The sequence below is a fragment of the Lemur catta genome, chromosome 18 (genome assembly GCF_020740605.2).
Source record: "Lemur catta isolate mLemCat1 chromosome 18, mLemCat1.pri, whole genome shotgun sequence".
NCBI lineage: Eukaryota > Metazoa > Chordata > Mammalia > Primates > Lemuridae > Lemur > Lemur catta.
In genome coordinates this window covers 40660393-40679990 of record NC_059145.1, presented here as the reverse complement: position 1 = coordinate 40679990, position 19598 = coordinate 40660393, and the positions used below count along the sequence as shown (strand labels likewise).

The following is a 19598-nucleotide window of genomic DNA, read 5'->3' as shown; positions in this document are numbered from 1 at the left end:
GTTTGATTTTACTATGGACACTTAAAGGCGGCAGTAAGCCTTGTATATTTTATTTTCCTGTTTGTTAGATACCCAGATTCATTTTTAATCTTCTTCAGCATCAGGTATGAAAATTGAGTGGGGTTGCTTGGCCTTCATGCTTAATCAGATAGGACAGCTTAGCATTCGTGTTTAATTTCTCATAAGGCATTACATGATTCCATCAGACCCATGGGCCTTTGATGTTAGGAGAGCTTGGCATGGTGAGGAGTGGGGGAGTCGGGCTTGTCTCATTTACGTCTGAGGTGTGCCTCCCTGGGCAGACTTGAGGAAAGACCCTCGCCTCCCCGAGCCACAGCTGCCACTCTGTACAGTGATTGTGGTGATCCTTGCAGGGTGTGCTGAGGGTTGAAAATACAAGTGTAGAATACCTGACACATATAGTAAATATGCAGCAAACAGGAGCTACAGCATCATCCACTAAGACAAAGTAGGAGTCACGCATGTAATGAAAACACATCTGTTAAGCTTTACAGTGAATCAAATGGGAAAAATCAGAGGTAACACAGTAAACATATATATTGAAGGCTCATTGTGTGTAAGACACTGAACTAATCCTGTGGGGGTCACACAGATGAAGAGCCTTTCCCATCTTCCAGGAGGTCCCCACTTGTTAAGAAGTGGCAGATGGACTCCTGGTACCCTATGGTGCCAGAACATCAGTGCCTCGTGGGCAGGGGCTTTGGCTTGCTCACCACACTAAACTTAGTGGCTAGGACAGTATGCCTTTGAGTGGCCAATAAAAATCTGAACAACTATGACAAGTGCTCTAATAAAGAAAGAAGCTAGTCTGGGAGTGTGGCATTGGGAGAAAATAATTCATGTTGAGGGTTGGGGGAGAGAGAGAATTGGATCTGGGCCTTTAATGTAAATTATATCCTCAGCATGGTGAAGTAGAAGGTGAGCATTTCAGACAGTTCAAGGACTCAGAGAGTGGGGACAGGAGATAGCCCAGGGCAGAGGGGTAGGAGGCAGGAGGAACCAGAGGGCAGCTTCTGTCACCTCAGTTTTACACCTTTACTTAGCACATACCTGGGTCTGTTCCAGAAAGAGGCAGTTGATAGTGACGTTTATTTCTCAGTGGGCATGAGAGGCTGCCCCAGGAAGTCTGAGGCCCACTTGAGATGACAGCTATATCTGTTTCAGTGCCATGGGGACAGTTGTGCTGGATGGGCAGATCTACGTCTGTGGGGGCTACGATGGCAACTCTTCCCTCAACTCTGTGGAGACCTACTCACCTGAGACAGACAAGTAAGGACTCTAGCTCCCCTGGGGCAACTGGGGCTTATTAAACAGAGTATAAAGATTAGAACTGCAGTTTTTTATTTAAGCTTCTTGATGGTAGAGAATGTCTAACCTTTTTTCCCCTATAGTACGTTGCATATAATCCATATTTAATAACCCTTGGTTAAATGACTGAATGATTAAATAAATTTTTAATACAAATAGCCTATAGAGATCCTTGGCAACATCTATCTAATGGGAATGCAGGCGAGAGAGGATAAGAAGTAGATAACAGCATTGTTCCAAAGTGGGTAGGATATGATTTCAAAAAAAGGGAAAAAAGTTACAGTCAAATAAGCTTGGGAAATGTTGATGTCTTTACTACCAGAGTCCTTGTCTTTCCATAATATATATTAACATTTTAAAAGTTCTGAAAAATTCTGCAGTAAAGAACCCTGTTTAACCTTATGTTTAACCTGTCACCATTTTGTAGGACTATTTGTAGAATACTCTTTGAAAAATACTGACAAAGTTAGCCCAACTTTTTCATTTCAGTATTTGAATTCTTTTATATTATGTAAGAATATATAAGCAATAGTTGAATAGACTCATCAGGATACTTTTAAGCTAATATTCTTTTCAGTCAACCAAGCACTGTGTATCAGGCAGCAAGCTGGGTGTCTGAGATCCTTTAAGGAGCCCCCAGTGTGGTGGGGCCACAGATGCATCATGATCCTCCTACTGTGGGGGCCTGTGTCAGGAGCTCTTGGGCACACAGTGGGGAGCGCCTTCACCTTCCCCAGGGTGGTGGGGAGAGGCAGGGTGGCAGGGATGACCGAGGTGACACCTGTCATGGGTAGCTAGTGGGAGATGCCCCTCACAGGCAGGGAGACAGCAGGGAGAAAGGCTCACATAAGTGCTCACTGTGATCGAGGACAGCAGTGATCATCTCATGGGCTACAGCACAGAGTGTGAAAGGGAGACAGAGCAGGTGTGGGTGGTGTGTGGTATGGGTTAAGCTGGAAGGTACATGAGAACTAAGTGGTAAAGAACCACATTAAGGAACCTGGACTCTGCCTTAGGGGAGACAGTGAGGAGCCACTGGAGGGACATGGTGCAGCCACTGGAGGAGTGATCCCTCTGGCTGTGTGGGGCCAGGACAGGAATGGTCTGAAAGCCAGGCCACCTGTAAGGACACTGTTGCAGTGGTCCAGGTGAGAGGACAGAGCTAGGGCATTGGTAGGGAGGATGGGAATAAGCAGTGACTATGAGGCAAACCAGCTAGGACTTGGGGACCACAAGAATGTTGAGGGTGTGGGAGAAGACAAAAAAATGACTGAGTTTTATCAGTACAGCAACTAGATAGCTGATGGTCCCATTAACAAGACCAGGGAGTGCAGGGGAGGAGCAGATCCTTAGGAGAGAGAGGCCTCATTTGAGGCATGCTGATTGTGAGCACTCATGAAGGTGAGCAGAGAAGACAAGCTATGGATCTGAAGCTCAGGCAAGAGGTGGCAGCCAGAGAGAGCTGTCAGCAAAGGTGGTGGGAGAGGTGATAAGAGGTGTGGAGATGCGCAGCACAGTTCACCGAGCCCTGCTGAGCCATCTTGGGAATACAGGAACACTGAATCTCATGCCTCCCCTTCTTTTTGACTCTTTCCTAAAGGTGGACAGTGGTGACCCCGATGAGCTCGAATCGCAGTGCTGCTGGGGTTACAGTCTTTGAGGGCAGGATATATGTTTCGGGCGGCCACGATGGTTTGCAGATCTTCAACAGTGTGAGTCTGGACTCCTCCTGGGCTAAGGGCACCTATTCCTTTCATCTTTGAGAGTTACTTTGAAAGACAGTTGTTTGAAAAACTTCAGCCTTGCCACTGCTGGACAAAGTATCATCTAGTGAGGTTTCAAGCCATCTACTGCATCTTCTGAAATTCTCAACTTCCACAGAATGGGAGCCAGGGTACAGAAAGGAGGGCTAAGGTGTAGTCACCCCTCCCACCTCCACCACCACCCTGTTCAGCTGTCCATCAAATGCTGCATTAGAGCTTGTGAAATTCCCACCCAAAGTAAGTCAATTGTAGACCAAGTGTGAATTTGCAAACAGTTGTATTCCTATGAATAATTTGTTTGAAATTGCACTTATTCTTAAAAAATAGCCCAACAAAGTCAGTCAGTGCTGTAGTGGAAAGCACTCTGGACAGATTACAGGAGACCCAGCTCATCCTAGTTCTGTCACTACCTAGCAGTGCATCGTATTTATTTCCTTAGATGCAAACAGAAAAGCTTAGGTGAGGTAACCTCTCTGCCAGGAGCAGGCATGTAGCTGAGGGAATGCTATTAGAGCCAGGGCATACTCTGGCAGAACTCCTTGTCCCCAGGCCTCCCACAGGAGTCCGACATCATGTGGGCCACTGTGTCCTGCAAGGTCACTCCATGAAACTAAGCTTTGACTCTGACTGTCCTATACCTGTGCCTCTCTCCCCACTGCAGGTGGAGCACTACAACCACCACACAGCCACCTGGTACCCAGCAGCTGGCATGCTCAACAAGCGCTGCCGGCATGGAGCCGCCTCCCTGGGAAGCAAGATGTTTGTTTGTGGGGGCTATGATGGCTCTGGCTTCCTCAGCATTGCCGAGATGTACAGTTCTGTGGCAGACCAGTGGTGCCTGATAGTACCCATGCACACACGCCGGAGCCGGGTCTCCCTCGTGGCCAGCTGTGGACGCCTGTATGCTGTGGGGGGCTATGATGGACAGTCAAACCTGAGCTCGGTGGAGATGTATGACCCAGAGACGGACCGCTGGACATTTATGGCCCCTATGGCGTGCCATGAGGGAGGGGTCGGTGTGGGCTGCATCCCTCTCCTCACCATCTAAGGCAGAGGGTGGGATGTGGTGGGGTGGGAATCTGGTACAGCCATACATAGGCGCTTCCTTCCAGGAACAATCCCTCTCAGGAGAGGTGGTGGACCAGAAGATGGGGTGAAATGTGAGCTTGCCAGACATACAGTTTTTCCAGGTGCTTAAGTCTTCCTTCACTGACCTTCAGGCCTGGGTCATCAAGATGCACAGCACAGGACAGGACAAAAGCCCCTCTGAGTCCCGCAGCTGGTGATATGGAAGTGTTTTGCTGGTCCACATGAACACTCCGTCCAAGCCCAGCTCCCACCCACCGTGGCTCTGTGGGCCACCCATTTGCAGAAGGCCTTCCGTCTGATGCACCTCCTTGCCTGCTTGTTTTCCACCCACATTGTGGCCAGTTTGCCATGGGGAAGCTGCAGTGGCCAAGCCTGTTGGAAACTGTGGGGTATAGCTGGGAGAGAAAGGGCACCCTCCAAATGTTCTTACTGCCTGTGATGATGCAGCTGAAGCTGTGTGCTGGCTACGCACAAGCACATTCCATCTTCCATTGTAGGGCACAAAGGATTTTGTTCTAATCACCGGTAAGCAGGAAATACAGAAGTTTTTCCCATGCCTAACTTTGGGATTTCAGTGAGGTCTTTTTCATCTTGAGCAGGAGAAACGGAGGGAAAAAAAAGATACTTGAAAGAAACTTAAAAGAAATTTAAACAAGAAAACACACTTGAAAAAAACTGGAAAGAAAAATACTTCTTTTATGTGAACATATTTTGCAGGAAGAAAAAAGCATAAGAGACACTGAAGGCAAATATGTTTAAATGGAAAACCGTCCAACTTGAGAAGGGCGGTGTCCACTCCACATTCGGGTCCCAGGGTACCGAGGCCTTGCACAGCACTTGGGGTTCCCTCTGAGCCCCGGTGTGCCTGGCATCAGTACATCTCAAGTGGTCCTGTGGCAAGGTGCTCGTGGGGTTTGTCTTCACACCCGCCGTCAGGGGAACTTTTTAATCATAGGCTTAGCAAGCAGCCGTTCTTCTAGGCAGGAGCTCCCAGCTGTAGCTGGGGGCTCCAGATGTCCCTGTGATTACCTCCCACTGCCACTGCAGCACTCATTCAGATTCCCCACTGTCACTTACATTCCTTCCCTTTTTGACCAGCAGGAAACAGCAGGTTTGGCCAGAATCTCACTTGCCCATCTATCGTCCTTGGATGATTTTCCTCATTGTGACACTTCTGGGGCGTATCTGCACTTCTAGAACCTAACCAGGGGCTTTCTCCTCCTACCAGCCATGGGCTGGCTTGGTCTGGTAACCTTGCCTGCCCTGCCACTCCACTGCTTCTCCATCCAGCCGCCAATTCCAGGGGTCTGGCCTCCCTCCAGCCCTTGGAAGACTGACCAGCAAGGTGGACCTTCACATTCGAGTAAAGCTGGCTTTATGACATAAAGAACTAAAGGCTAAAAGGATCTGCTGCTGCAAAGAACAGATTTTATATTTCTTCCTCTAACCTTGGCAAATGACCTCTTAAAGAGACTCCATACTCCTTCCTCCTCCTCCCTGGATGGGACCTTAATGTAGCACAGCAGGACCCAAAGAGGAGGACATTTTCTATTACCAGTGCACTGGGCAGTGGGACTGTCCATAAACTGCTGCTGCCAAAATCTGGTTTTCTAAAATTCTTCCAGTAGAGACTAAAAGAGGATATAATTCCTTTAACCCAAGACTGGGTCTTAGGGTCCCAATCTCCACCTGGTCGGTCCTTTGCTGCCTGCCTGGGGTGGCCTGGAAGCCTGTTCAGAAAGGCACAATGTGGAGCCTGGGGTGTGTCCCCCACCCCAGGACTGTCAGGTTTACCAGCGTGTGCAATCACCATGTATTCAGAGGAAAGTACCTTTGTTACCTGCAACTTAGGAGCTGGGCCTCTCTTATTAGCACTTGAAAATGATATTTTTATTTTAAAAGACTGAACAATCTAATATCTGATATAGTTTAACCTGGGCTTGTGGTGGAGTGCCAGCATTTCTCCCTCTCTGATTTGCCTACAGAGGTAGACTCAGAAGGAGGTTAGGGTCTGCGTTTCCTGTAAGGAGTGTTTCAGCGCTCTTATTGTTACAAGCCCCTTTCTTTCTTATTTGAACCAGCACTGATGAGCCTGGATTGTGAAGGTGTTAAGAATTGGCCAAGCAGGGTGGCTCACGCCTGTAAACCTAGCACTCTGGGAGGCTGAGGCAGGAGGATTGCTGGAGCTCAGGAGTTCAAGACCAACCTGAGCAAGAGTGAGACCCCATCTCTACTAAAAATAGAAAAAATTAGCCAGGCTAGGTGTCATGGACCTGTAGTCCCAGCTGCTCAGGATGCTGAGGCAGGAGTTGGAGGGTGCAGTGAGCTATGATGATGCCGCTGCATTCTAGCCCAGGCAACAGAGTGAGACTCTGTCTCAAAAAAAAAAAAAAAAAAAAAGTCATTGGGCTACTTAGTGGGCCTCACTGGATCCTTAGGATGCTGGCCCAGCTTTTGCTACCAGAGATGATAGATCATTTTCCCATGGCCTGCTGGTCTTGTAGTGGCCTTCCTGAGTCCAGGCCTACCTCCTGGTATAGAAGTTACACTGCTGCACCTGAGGTCAGTGTTGCCAAATAAGATCAAGCCAGTGCTTTAATCTGGGCTTTGAGCAACAAGTGAGCAAACACCAAGATTTTCACACACTCCCCGGTCGGTTCCTCAGTCTGATAGTGAATGGCTGTTTGCACATGGCTGGTCCAGCTCTTTGGTATTGGAGCCTTTCCAATAGCCCCATGAAAAGACCCAAGGATATTGTGAAAAGGATGTAACAAGGAGATAGGGCAGACATTGGGCTCACTGGGCCTTGGGGTCTAGCCCAGCTCTGAGCAGAGGACTATGATGTTCGCTGTCCTTGAGCGTTTTACCTTCTTGGATACACACAGAGCCTACTCTTCTAGATTTCATCTGAAATCACAACCAGATGGGAGCTGAAGACCAGCCTCTTGACCACAAAGATATGACTAGGCAGGAATTTCCCCCAATTTATTGTTTCCCAGAAAATCTTATTTCCTTTTATTTATAGAATGCATGTCTTTTATGTTAAGAAACCAAAGAAAAATAAAGAGAACACTTCTAATAGCTCTTGCCCTTTCCTGATTTATTTTTTCAATATTAGAAGTAAATCATATTTTTATTGTGATTCACTGAAAAAACATATTGGACAAAATTGGAATATTTCTATGAAAATAAGGAAAAAAGCAGATGTACAGCAAAAGCAGTCTGTGGAGAGATGTGTGTATTTTATAAGAATTAGTTTTGGTACAAAATATGCAAAGACTTCATTTGCACATTACTACTTCATGTTTGCTCCCGTCCAGGTTGCCACTGCTCAGATTTCTCCTTTTCTTCTCTTGCTGCCATAAAACTCCAGAGTTCCCCAGTAGAATATGGCTGGCCTGTTGACTGCTGGAACCAACACTTCTAGCTCCTTTTTTATGCTCTAGGCCAAAGTTGCTTTAACTCTGATGCACATGAAAGTCACTGGAAAAATTTTAAACCACAAATTCATTACCAGGTCCCCCTCCAGAGACAGATTCCCTAGGACTGGAATGCAGCTCGGCACGCTGGTATAGGCAAGATTCCTTGATGATTTGTATGCTCACCAGTGTGTGAGAACTGAACTCCTGTCTTTAGTTTCCACTTCCCCAAATACAGCCGCGTTCCAGATCTGCCCCCCTAAGATTACACACTGGTTAATGTGGTTGTGGATGTTGGGAAACTCTTCAGTCACACTTTTCCAAAAGTCAGCCTGTGGTTAGTCTCATCCATTGGGTAATGATTATACTTTTGGATGGCAACTTTATTTTTTAAGTTTTTGGAAGGTATATCACTCCCACACACACCCCTCCAGCACATGTTTCACACATAAACACTCTGTCAGTTAATTCTCACTTGGTCCTCTCAGTAATCCCCACAGAGCTGATAGCATAGCTCATTTCAGCATAAGCAGACTGCCTCAGAAGGGCCAAGTAACTGACCTGACTCATCAGCTAACTGGTGGTATTGTCAAAAATTGAGACCAGATCAGCTCACAGGCTAGTTTGCCTGCGGGGAACAAAGTCTTGGATCTATGAAGCAGCTGGTCCATCCAGCCTCCAGGTTCGTTGTGTGGAGGTCTGCTGCCCAACGCTGGGGTGGACCTTGGACACAGACTAGGCAGTGAGGGGAAGATTACAGAAGTGGATGCCTCTGTGCTAAAAAGAGGTGGCTGGACTCTGTAGGCTCTGCCCTGTAGGAGAAAGGTCAGATGCTTATAAAGTAATAACAGCCCTTTGCATGTATCCTACACCCCACTGATCATAACCAAAGAGCCCCATGAGTGAAGAGTAACCTGGGGAGCCAAGTTAGACTCATCTGTTAGACTTTCCATTTCTTTTTTAATTTTTCTTTCTTTTTTTTTTTTTTTTTTGTTCTTTGTTTTTCTTTAGACTCCTCTCCCCTCACAACTAAGCAGCAGAACCCGCTCTTCACCCAGAAGTCCAGCAACTGCTGGTTTTTACTGCTGCTCACAATAACATCACACAACCAAAAAACTTACATGGGAATTACACAGTTCTCATAGGAATTATCCCAGGCTTACTGCTCCCAATTCATTTCTTGTGGTATTCAGATGTTTTTCCTTTTTAACAAAGCTCAGTTCCCTATTGAATTCTCTTTTTCTAGTTTTTCAGTTCATGATAAAACCTGAACTCCATAGCATGGCACAGAGGGTCACCATGAGAATGGCACTCTTTCCCACTCAGCCTCATGAAGCAGTCCTTCAGGATCTCAGATGTCACCCCCTGCAGGAAAACATCTCTGGTTGGCCTAGTGTCCCTCTGTGCTTGCCCGTGGCTATGCCCTACTGTGCAATGGCCTGTTTTCCTGTCTGTTTCACCTCATAGATGGTGAGCTCTATGAGAGTCCTTTATCGTTGTGGACCCAGCATTGGGCACAAAGAAGAGGCTCAACAAATGTTTCTTAAAGAACTTAAGGACAGTCAGGTATGTCCACATTCAAAGATCACCTCATCATGCTTCCCTAGTCTTCCTCCAGTTTACACCACTGAGTTTTTAATAGTTTTACTAAGTTTATGAGGTGTAACTTATATACCTTAAAATTCATCCATTTTAAGTGTCCAATGATTTTTTAGTAAATGTACAGGGTTGTACAACCATCACCACCATCCTGTCTTAAAATATTTTCGCCACTCAGTTAATCCCCTTGCAGTTAATCCCCCTATGTGCCCCCATCCTGAGGCAACCACTATTTCACTTTTTCTCTATAGATTTTCCTATACTGGACATTTCATATTAATGCAGTCATAGAGTATGTGGTCTTTTGTATCTGGCTTCCTACTTTAGAATAATGTTCTTGAGGTTCATTCACGTTGTAGAATGTATCAATAGTATGTTCCTTTTTTATTGTTTTTGAATTGTATTCCACTGTATGGATATATACCATATTCTGAGATTCCTAGATCTCTGGTTTGGTGTCTGACATTAATTTTTGGAAATTCTCAGTCATTATTGCTTCCAGTATTTCTTCTGTTCCTTTGTGACTCTCTTCTCTTTCTTGTATTCCCATTATATGTATGTCACGGTGTTTGTAGATGACCCACAGTTCTTGGGTATTTTGTTCTATTTTTTCAGTCCTTCCTCTTCCCTCTCAGTTTTGGAAGTTTCTGCTGGCGTATCCTCAAGGCAAGAGATTCTTTCCTCATCTGTGTCCAGTCTAGTAATGAGCCCATCAAAAGCATTCTTCATTTCTATTTCTCTGTTTCTGATCTCCAGCATTTCTTTTTTATTCTTTCTTAGAAGATCCATCCTTTTATGTTACACATCTGTTCTTGCATGATGTTGCCTTTTTTCATTAGATCCCTTAGCATATTTATCCTAGTAGCTTCAAATTTCCAGTCTGATAATTCCAACATTCTTGTCATATCTGAATATGGATCTGATATTTGATCTATCTTTTGAAACTGTGATTTTATTTTAACTTTGCCTGTTAGCATGTCTTATAATTTTTCCTGAAAGCCAAACATGATGTCCTGGGTAAAAGGAAGTCCAGTAAATGGGCCTTGAAGTGTTGTGACCATATGTTGTTGGGGGAGGGGAGTCATTCTGTAGTTGCACAGGAAGTCTCAGTCTCTTGCGGGAGCCTGTGCCCCAGAGCTATGACCTTCCCATGTGCTTCTCAGTCTCCTCGCCCTCCCCTCAGGTGGAACAGGATGCAAAGAGTGGGCTGGAGTTGGGAATTTCTCTTCCCCTAATACAATCAGGCTCTGATAAAGCTGAGTGGGTTAGGCCTTGGTTAAATAGTTTCTCATCACGGGGCCCTGTTAAGAAGAACACAGTGCTCTGGCTTATTTTCAATTCCCTGTGGGAGGCACCAGGGGGATTTTTCTCTAATAGTACCTATAAGAACCTGTTAGGACTCCTAGAGGTAAAACTCACAAAAGTGTTGGGTTCCCCTCTGATGGGGCCTCCTTGGAGTGCTTAACTCTCAGACTTGTCCACATGGAGCCTCCAGCAATGTGTCAGCGGCAGGTGAGGCTATCCTGACCTGGTACCGGGTCCTGGGGAGGTTTCTGCTCTTTCGTCTGTTCTGGTAAGTTGTGATCTGTGCATTTGTCTGTCTGTCTGTCTCCAATTTGGGGAGCAACACTTTGCCCTGTCACCTCCCTTCTTTGCCAGATCTAAGAAGAGTTGTTGGTTTTCTTTGTTCAGCTTTGTTAGGACAGAGTGATGACTCCCAAGCTCCTTGGAGTGGAAACTGGAATATACATTTATTTTATTACCTAGGGATGAGACTGTGGGATCATGAGGCATATATATATTATGAGAATACTGCCAAGGAAGTGGTTGTGCCAATATATATTCAGTAGTGTATAAGAGTTCCAATTACTCCACTTCCTTACTATGTCTTGGAACTATTAACTTTTAATTTTAGCCATTCTGTTGTGTGTGTGGTGATATCTTATTGTGTGTCTGACTAACGGTGTTGAGCACATTTTCATTCCACTGTATTTAACTTCTCCTCAAGTCCTTTCACTTTGTACTTATTTACCTGAGACTCTTCTTGCTTTCTGAGCTTAGTTCTAGTGATATTTGGTGTGTGTTTCCTGTTTACCTTATGCCTGCTACTATTTGCTTGCTCTGCCCAGTGAATCCTCCCCCAGCTACTGGGAAACTCAAGCCTCTTTGTGTTCCAACGACCTGTGAGAGTAATTAAGAAAGTACCAAATTCCAACATTTTCTTTCCATAACTCACATCCTCGAACATCCCACCAAAGCACCTTAGATTCCCATATGAATAGACCCTTAGGGCCCAGCTGGGTCCCTTTACAGGTCTCATTATGCCCAGGGCTTATGGTGAGTTCAGCACCCTCTCAAGCTGGGGCTCTGCTGTGCTTCAGTAAATCGAGGCACAAAAAATTTCAAATTTTGAGTCTGTGGATTTTTATTGAACAAAAAATACTAGAGATAAAAACTGACTCCTCTTTGTCATGGCTATAGGTTTCTTCTAAAGCCAGCCAGAATTTGCACTTCACAAATACCCCAAACCAAAATGTAACTACTGAGTGACTGTCATCAACACCTGACATGAAGGGCTGGTTATTGTGAAGCCACAGGCTTGAATAAGGCCTTTAGATAATTGAAAGTTGTCATGTATATTTGTGCTAATAAAAATATATATCTTAACTCCCATAGAAACACTTACCTCTACACAAAGTCATGGAAACTAAACAACTACTCCTGAAGGATTATTGGTTGGGTTAAGGAGAAAACTAAGATGAAAATCAAAAGATTCTTTGAACTAAACAGAAAAGGGGACACAAGTTATAAAAATCTATGGGATACAGCTAAAGCAGTCCCAAGAGGAAAACTTATAGCCATAAATGCCTATATCCAAAAGACAGAAAGATCACAATGTAATGAATTGTCTCAAAGAACTGGAATAGGATGAGCAAAGCAATCCTAAACACAGCAGAAGAAAAGAAATAACCAAGATCAGAGCAGAACTAAATGAAATTAATAATAGAAAATCTATGTGGAATATTATATCAAACAAAAAGTTGGTTCTTTCAAAAGATAAACCAAATTGACATGCCTTTTGCTAGATTAACCAGAAGCAGAAAAGAAAGGACCCTGATAAACTCAATCAGGAATGAGAAAGGAGAAATTACAACTGATTTCATGGAAATACAAAATGTCATCTATGAGTACTATATAAATCTCTATACACATAAACTTGAAAATGTGGAGGAAATGGACAAATTCTTAGAGACACACAGCCTCCCCAGGCACAAACAGGAAGATATAGCATTCCTGAACAGACCAATATCAAGTATCAAAATTGAAGCAACAATAAAGGACCTTCCCAAATAAAGAGTCCTGGACCATGTGGTTTCACATCTGAATTCTACCAGACTTACAAAGAACTGGTGCCTGTGCTGCAGAAATTATTCCACCACATCAAGAAGGAATGAATCCTCCCCAACACGTTTTATGATGCCAATATCACCCTGATACCAAAGGCAGGAAAGGACTCAACAAAAAAAGAAAACTACAGACTAATATCCACTATGAATATAAATGCAAAAATGCTCAATAAAATCCTAGCAAATCGAATTCAGGTGCTTTTTAAAAAAATAATCACGACCAAGTGGCCTTCATCCCAGAGATACAAGGATGGTTCAACATGTGCAAATCCATAAATGTAATTGACCACACAAATAGAAGTAATTGTGTCTGTAGGTGCGTGAATGGCTCCTCTGAATGGCTCCTCTGAAACCATGTCACACTGGAGGACCCAGAGCCTCTTACAGCAGAGGGAAAAGAGGTTTCAAAGTCCTCACTTCTAGTCCCAGCTCTGCCACCTCCTGGCTGTGTCTCCCTGAGGATATCACTCAGAGTCTCTGAGCCAGGTTCTTCAACAAGAAAAGCAGAAATTAAGATCACACCTAATGCGTGCAGTGGACACCACCTGGGGGATGGACATACTTGAAGCTCTGATGTGGGTGAGGCAAAGGCTACATATGTAACCTGAACATTTGTACTCCCATAATATGATGAAATAATAATAATAATAAAAACAACCACAGAAGCCTACTCAGGGTGCTGTGGCCTACCTGAGGGGCACAACATGTGAGGTACTGCACTCACAGAGAACACTAATTGGCTTGGGGACCCAGAGAGTGAAGCTGGGTCTCCCCAGCTAGTCCTCCAGTCAACTCCCAACTCGGATCATGCAGGTATGGAGTCGACTTCTCAGAAGGTAGTGAGCTCCCTATCACCAGAGGTATTCAAGCCAGATTTAGATATGCACCCTACAAACTGGGAGCCACCAGCCACATGAGTGCTTGAAATGTCACTATCCTGAACTTATAGCAATGTGCTATAAGTGTAAAACAAATGCCAGATTTCAAAGACTTTATTATAGGAAAAAAATGTAAAATATCTCAATATTGCATATTGAAATGATACTATTTGGGATAAATTAGGTTAAATAAAATATCTTATTAAATTTAATGTCAGTTCATTTTTACTGCCAGGGACCATGTACAGAGCCTGCTGTGATACTGAGGGAAAGGATGCTAATGGATAGGACCCGGGGTTAGGTGGTGGTTGTACCACTGCAGGGAAGAGAGGATGGTGGTTTAAACCATGGGATTTGGGGTACAAGCTGGCACAAGGGGCAGATGCTGGATAGATGTTATAGGTAGAACTGGCATATTGTATGTGAGGTGTGAGAGAAGGAGAAAAGTCAAGGCCAAGGCCAAGATTTTGACATATACAACTGGAAGGAGGGAGCTGCTGTTCACTGAACCAGGGGAGGAGGATGAAGGCAGGAGTGAGTTTGTGGGGGATCGAATGACTCCAAGCTGCAGCAGGCAGTCACCACTGGCAGGCTACAGCAGCTGAAAGGAGAGTGTGTCTGCTTTATCAGACACAGAACAACAATAGAGTGTGCAAGGAGAGTAGGGTTGGGAGCCTGGCCTGTGCTTCCTTGGCACGGTGGCCAAGGCCAGGGTAGGCGGAGGCTCCCATGGCCTTCTGAAATCAGTGTTTGTCAGGTTACAAGTCCTCCCTGCTGTCCTGGGGTTAAAGCCCAGGTAGGAACCATTTCCTATTCCAACTGGGCACCTGAGCAAGGACTCTGCCTCCTCCAGTCTCAGCTTCCCCATCTATGAAATGGGAACCTTTATTCTCAAGTTGCCATGAAATTTAAATATGTCAAGAGCCTGTAGAAGGTGCTCAATAAAGAACATTGTTATCATCGAGATGAAAATGGGGAGCCCAGGCGTTGCCCTCCATGGTTCCAGCTCCATAACAACCCTGGTGGGTGGGTACAGAGGAAACAAACTCGTGTCCAAGCCTGTCTGAAAGATTCCATTCCACCGCTGTGCATGGCGCTGTGAATGGTTTGCACTGGAATATTATCTGGCTGTATTTATGGTATCTTACTGGAAAGCACAAGGTGAATTGCATTTTTTTTCTTTTGCTATGTAAAGCCAAGGGGTCAGAGAGCAAGCAATCTGCAGTGACACACACTGAAATACATGATGATTTGGGAAATATACAGATGCAGAAAGGTTGCTGTTGCCAGCCCCGTGGCACAGCAGTTCACAGCCCCTCTGCACTCAGGATGGCACATGTGGCTGTCTCTGTCCAGAGGAACCAGGGAGCCTCTCGATGAACAACCGGAAGATTTGGGGGTGCAGAGAGCCCGTGTCTGGGCTGAGCCTGGAAAGGTAACAGGCCCACAGCCATGGACACTGAGGGAGGGGCGTGTGCAGCCTCTGCCCTTCTCTCCATCCCAGGGTCTCCCCACTGAACAAGGCCAGAGCACACTGCTGACCATCCATCAGTGGCCAGTAACTGCCCCTTCCTGCCTTCATGCCCCTGCACATGCTGTTCCCTCAGCCTGGACATGCCCTTCCTGTCCCACCTGCCTGTTGGGGGGCAATGAATGTTGCCCAGGTCGTTCCAAAGTAGAGCCCTGAGGGCCAATAAGCCCGGATCCACATCCTGGGTCCTCTTCCCAGCCACAGGATCTTGGGTGAGTTAATTCACCTCTTGAGGCCTCAGTTTCCTCATTTGTAAAATGGGAATAATAAAATTCCTGCCTCCTAAGTTTGTTTGGAGGATTAAGTAAGCCAATGTGCGTGACAGGCTTGGCCCACACCCGGGAAGCTCTTATGAGATGCACTATTGGTTAGAGCCACATCCATCAACCCATGGCTCCCAAGTCCCCTCCTCTGAGGGCCTCCCTCATGTCCCCTCCCTCTGCTTGTGGCCTAGCACCTTATCCTTCCTCATTTTGTATGGAATTGGATTATCAGTCTCTAGCCACTAGGCTGCAGAGAATGCAGAAAAGAATGCAGCCATTCCCAGGAGCACAGGGCAGGAAATCACCATTTCTTTGCAGATGATAATGCTGGAGACATAGCAAATTTCTGTGTGTGCAGAAAATTTGATTATCTTCCTACATCCTATCTCCCCTGATTAAATCCCACTGACAAATCCCCTGCCAAGCAAACCCCCTGAGTCTGGTGCCCAAACTGTGGGATGGCTTGGTCCCACCTCATTCGCCATCGTTGCCTGCCCTCCTACCCCAAACCTGGAGTCCCCGTGCCAGGCTGCCCTGGATGCCCAGGGCTTCCGTCTGGGTCGCACCGCCAGGCCTTTCCTGCGGCTCCTCTCCCCACCCCCACCCGGCATGGACGGCCCCGACTCCAGGTGACCCAGCAGGCAGCCTCTGGGCTCATTCTCCCAGTGCCTTCTCCTCTTCCACCAGGTCCCCAGAGCAGTTTTCAGCCAAAGATATTTATCTGAAATGATTTCCTTAAACCTGATAACAGTCAGTGGTGAAACCGTAGAGGTGTTCTCATGGCAGTCATGACGAAGATGCAGATGGTTGCTATTATCGCTGTTAGTCAGCTTTCCTCCAGAGAGACCCCAACCAAAATAAGAAGACAACAGAAATAAATGAGAGGTGTGCACACACACACCCTCACACACATTTGTAAAATAAAAATGTAAAATTATCATTATTTGAATGTATGATTTTCCACTTAAAAACTCTAAGATATGCATTTAAAAATCTATTTAGAAAACAATCTAATCCAGCAAAGAACTCAATAGCAGTAAAAATTATGAAATATCTTTTAAGTGAGCTTATTTGTTGAAGAGAACTTTAAAATGTTACTAGGGATTATCAAAGAATAGGTGGATCGATAAACCAAGTCCCTGAATGAGAGGAGCACTCAATATTCAAATGTTAGGTTCCCACTAATTAATCTATAAATCCAACACAATCCCAATCAGAGCTCCAATGGGATTTTGAGGACACTGGGAGAGGGGTGGCATGCTTCACCGACTGGCTTTATCATATTAAAGACAAATGCACAAAAATAGCAAAGAAAAAGAAAATGAAAGTAGAATAAAATGGTGGGAACTTGCCCTACCAGATAGCAAAAAAATCAAGTAACTTTAATTGATAGTGTTCTATTAATGCAGGAAATGAAAAAATATATCAAAACAGAAGTTTGCAAATGGACCCCTGTACACATGAGAACTTAGTATATGATGAGAGCACATTTTTAGAGCAGTAGAGAAAGAATAGACTATTGAAAAATGATGCTGGAACAACTGACTATCCGTTTGGGGAGACATGAAACTTAAGTTAGATCTCTGACTCACACCATTCTCAAATATAAATTTTATATGGATTTACAGTGAATATAAAATAAATACTGTATAAGTACTAGAATAAACCATAGGAGATTATTTCAATAACCTTCAAGTAGTGACAGCCTTTCTAAGAAGGCATCAAACTTGGAAGATTTAAAGGGAAGGATAAACAAATTTGACTACGTGAAAATTAACATTTTCTACTTGGCAAAAGGCTTCATGAGCAAAGTTAAGAGACAAATAACAGACTGGAAGAAAACATTTACAACATGTCTAACAGAGAAAAGATTGATTACACGCATTAGATTCAAAGATTGCCAAACATCTTAAAAGAAAAGAAAATACAAATGACTGGTAAATAAGTGGAAAGATACCTTCATTAGTGATTAAGGAAATGCAGTTTTTAAAATAGGTTTCCCTTATCAGATGGATAAAAAACAAAAAAGCCTGAGAGTATCAATTGTTGGTGAGGGTGTAGGGAAACGGTCAGTCCCCTACCCTCCTGGTAGACATGCAAATGGACACCATCATTTCAGAGAGCAGTTTGGCAGTTTCTCTCACAATAAAGAATGTCCACAAATCCACTATGGGAATCTAGCTTGCAGGAGTACTTGCATGCCATGCAATGACGTTCCTGGCAGCACTGTTTATAATTAGGGAAAACCTGCATCCACTTAAGTGTTCATTATTATGGGAACAGTTAAATAAAATATGCCCTGGAATTCCATGTCTTTATCAATAAAAATTAGGTGCATTCAGACAGCTGGTGCAGAGTGTAAGAAATAAAGTAAACATAATGAGTTGACAGACGAGGACCCCATTTTTATTATTTTTTAATTTGCATGTAGTGTGATTGTGAATAACATACACACATACTCATCTCTATTGAGTTCCTGGTACTTTCACTTTTTGTTTTATATGCTTCTGTTATTTATGAATTTATTTTTAGTGATCATGTCTTACTTTTATAATTTTTAAACCAAAAATCATAACTGAGTAAGAATTAAAAATTTAAAGCCTGTAAAGCCAAATGCTCCATGTTTCATTTCTTAGACCTGAGTCTACTTTAAGCCAGAGCAGTTCAGGGCCACAAGTACAATTCTATGAAGAGTCTTTATGAAAACTGACCCAGAGCAGCTTCAGGGTATAGCTGCGTGAGCCCCTCCTCAGCTTCAGGGTCCCACAGACCTCAGTTCAAACCCCACCTCTGCCACTTCCCATTGCTTCTTAGTCAGTCTCTCTGGGATTCAGTTTCTTTATCTGTAAAGCAAAAATAAAGCTAATGCAAGTGGAGGACCTGGGCCAGCGTGTGAGGTGGAAGAAGCCTCAGGTGTGGTGGCTTTAGCTGCAGTGAAGGCTCAGAGATGCAGCTGAGACCCTTATCAAGCATGGAGCTCTTATCCCTGCTAAGCATGGACAAGGGTACTACCATTAACCTGGTTTTGCTGATAAGGAAACTAAGGCACTGGGAGGTTACAAAACAGGCCCAGTCACAGAGCCCATAAGTAGAGATCCTGGGATTCCACCCCAGGTGGGTGTCATCTACTAGGCTGCTCTGTCTTCAGAGCGGGGGCTGCTGTCTGGTTCCAGTATGGTTGCTGGGAGCTGAGCTGCAGAAGGTGAAGGCAAGACTCCAGGCGTCCAGCAAGAGCTTTCTCCAAGACCCACCCAGCATGTGACCTGACCTTGGGGCCTGAGTTTGGGGTGGCAGCAGGATGGTGCAGGGAGCAGGAAGTGGGCTCCCCTACCCCCAGGGAAAAGTCTCCCACCTGTGGGATCCAAGAGATCCCATTCAGGCAAGTGGTTCACTCCACAGTTATTTATTCCCATCTACTCAGCACAGAGCCAGCGCTCTGGGCAGATGAGACTTGCAACTTCTTCTCGATGTCCCCACAGCTTCCATACCTCCCTTGAGAAGATAGTTGGAGCAAAAAGCTTTCACAAAGGCTGGAGAATTGTGAAGAAAGAACCCCAGCGGGCCCTTCTGTAAGTCCCTGCCCTTCTGGGGCCTCAGCTCCTCATTGCTTTAATGGGGTGGTCAGGAGGTGGGCACAGATTCTGGGAACCCTTGCCCAAGTGGCCTGTACAAGTTGAGTTGGGTGGAGAAAGCAGCTGTGGCCACACTGGTCCCATGGAGAAATAAACCTGATGTTCCAAAACCAGCACTGTGGACACAAGTTGCTCTACTACCCACAGACTCGGATACCTTGGCCAGGAAGGCCCTGTTATCTGAGAGTCTCACAGGCTGACCCCAGCCCTGACCCTGTCGGTTTGGCACCCCCAAGGGGGTCCTGCCTAGCCTGCAGGGTCTCGCTGCAAAGGCCAGGATATCTCAAAATTCTGCCACATTCGCCTGTGTTACTGCTCACTGCCCGCCACCAGGCAATCTGGGAGGGTGTGCTTGGGCAATCCCAAAGGCCCCATCTACACCAGAGGCCACCCTATCAATGGCGTTAACTGGGGGTTTGAGGCAGGGGTGGAATAAATCCTCTGTTGCTCTTTCCATTTGCAGACACTGGCACAAGAGGGCCCCACGCCCGAGAATTAAACCTGGTCCTTAAGAAATAAATAAATAAATCATGTCAAATAGTCTGCTGGGCCTTTGCGCAGCTGAAGACCCCTAGGATCATGGCTGTGTTGTGACAACACTGTGGCCTTGGCGCCATCTGCTGGCCAAGTGACACTAGGGAGCCAGGAAGGGGGTTCTGATTCTTTGTATGGAGCTCAGGGCTCACCT

The 19598-nt window shown here is 45.3% G+C and overlaps 1 protein-coding gene across 3 annotated transcripts in view; it reads left to right on the top strand.

Annotated features, from left to right (window-relative positions):
• KLHL18 (kelch like family member 18) overlaps positions 1 to 6382 on the top strand; it is a 53019-nt gene extending 46637 nt beyond the window's left edge. For all 3 annotated transcript variants that reach the window (XM_045530390.1, XM_045530389.1, XM_045530391.1), the window contains 3 exons: positions 1186 to 1290; positions 2930 to 3041; positions 3754 to 6382. In XM_045530390.1, coding sequence (XP_045386346.1) covers positions 1186 to 1290; positions 2930 to 3041; positions 3754 to 4140 — 604 coding nt within the window. In that variant the 3' untranslated portion in view covers positions 4141 to 6382. The remainder of the gene's footprint in view (positions 1 to 1185; positions 1291 to 2929; positions 3042 to 3753) is intronic.
• Positions 6383 to 19598: the final 13216 nt, after the last annotated feature.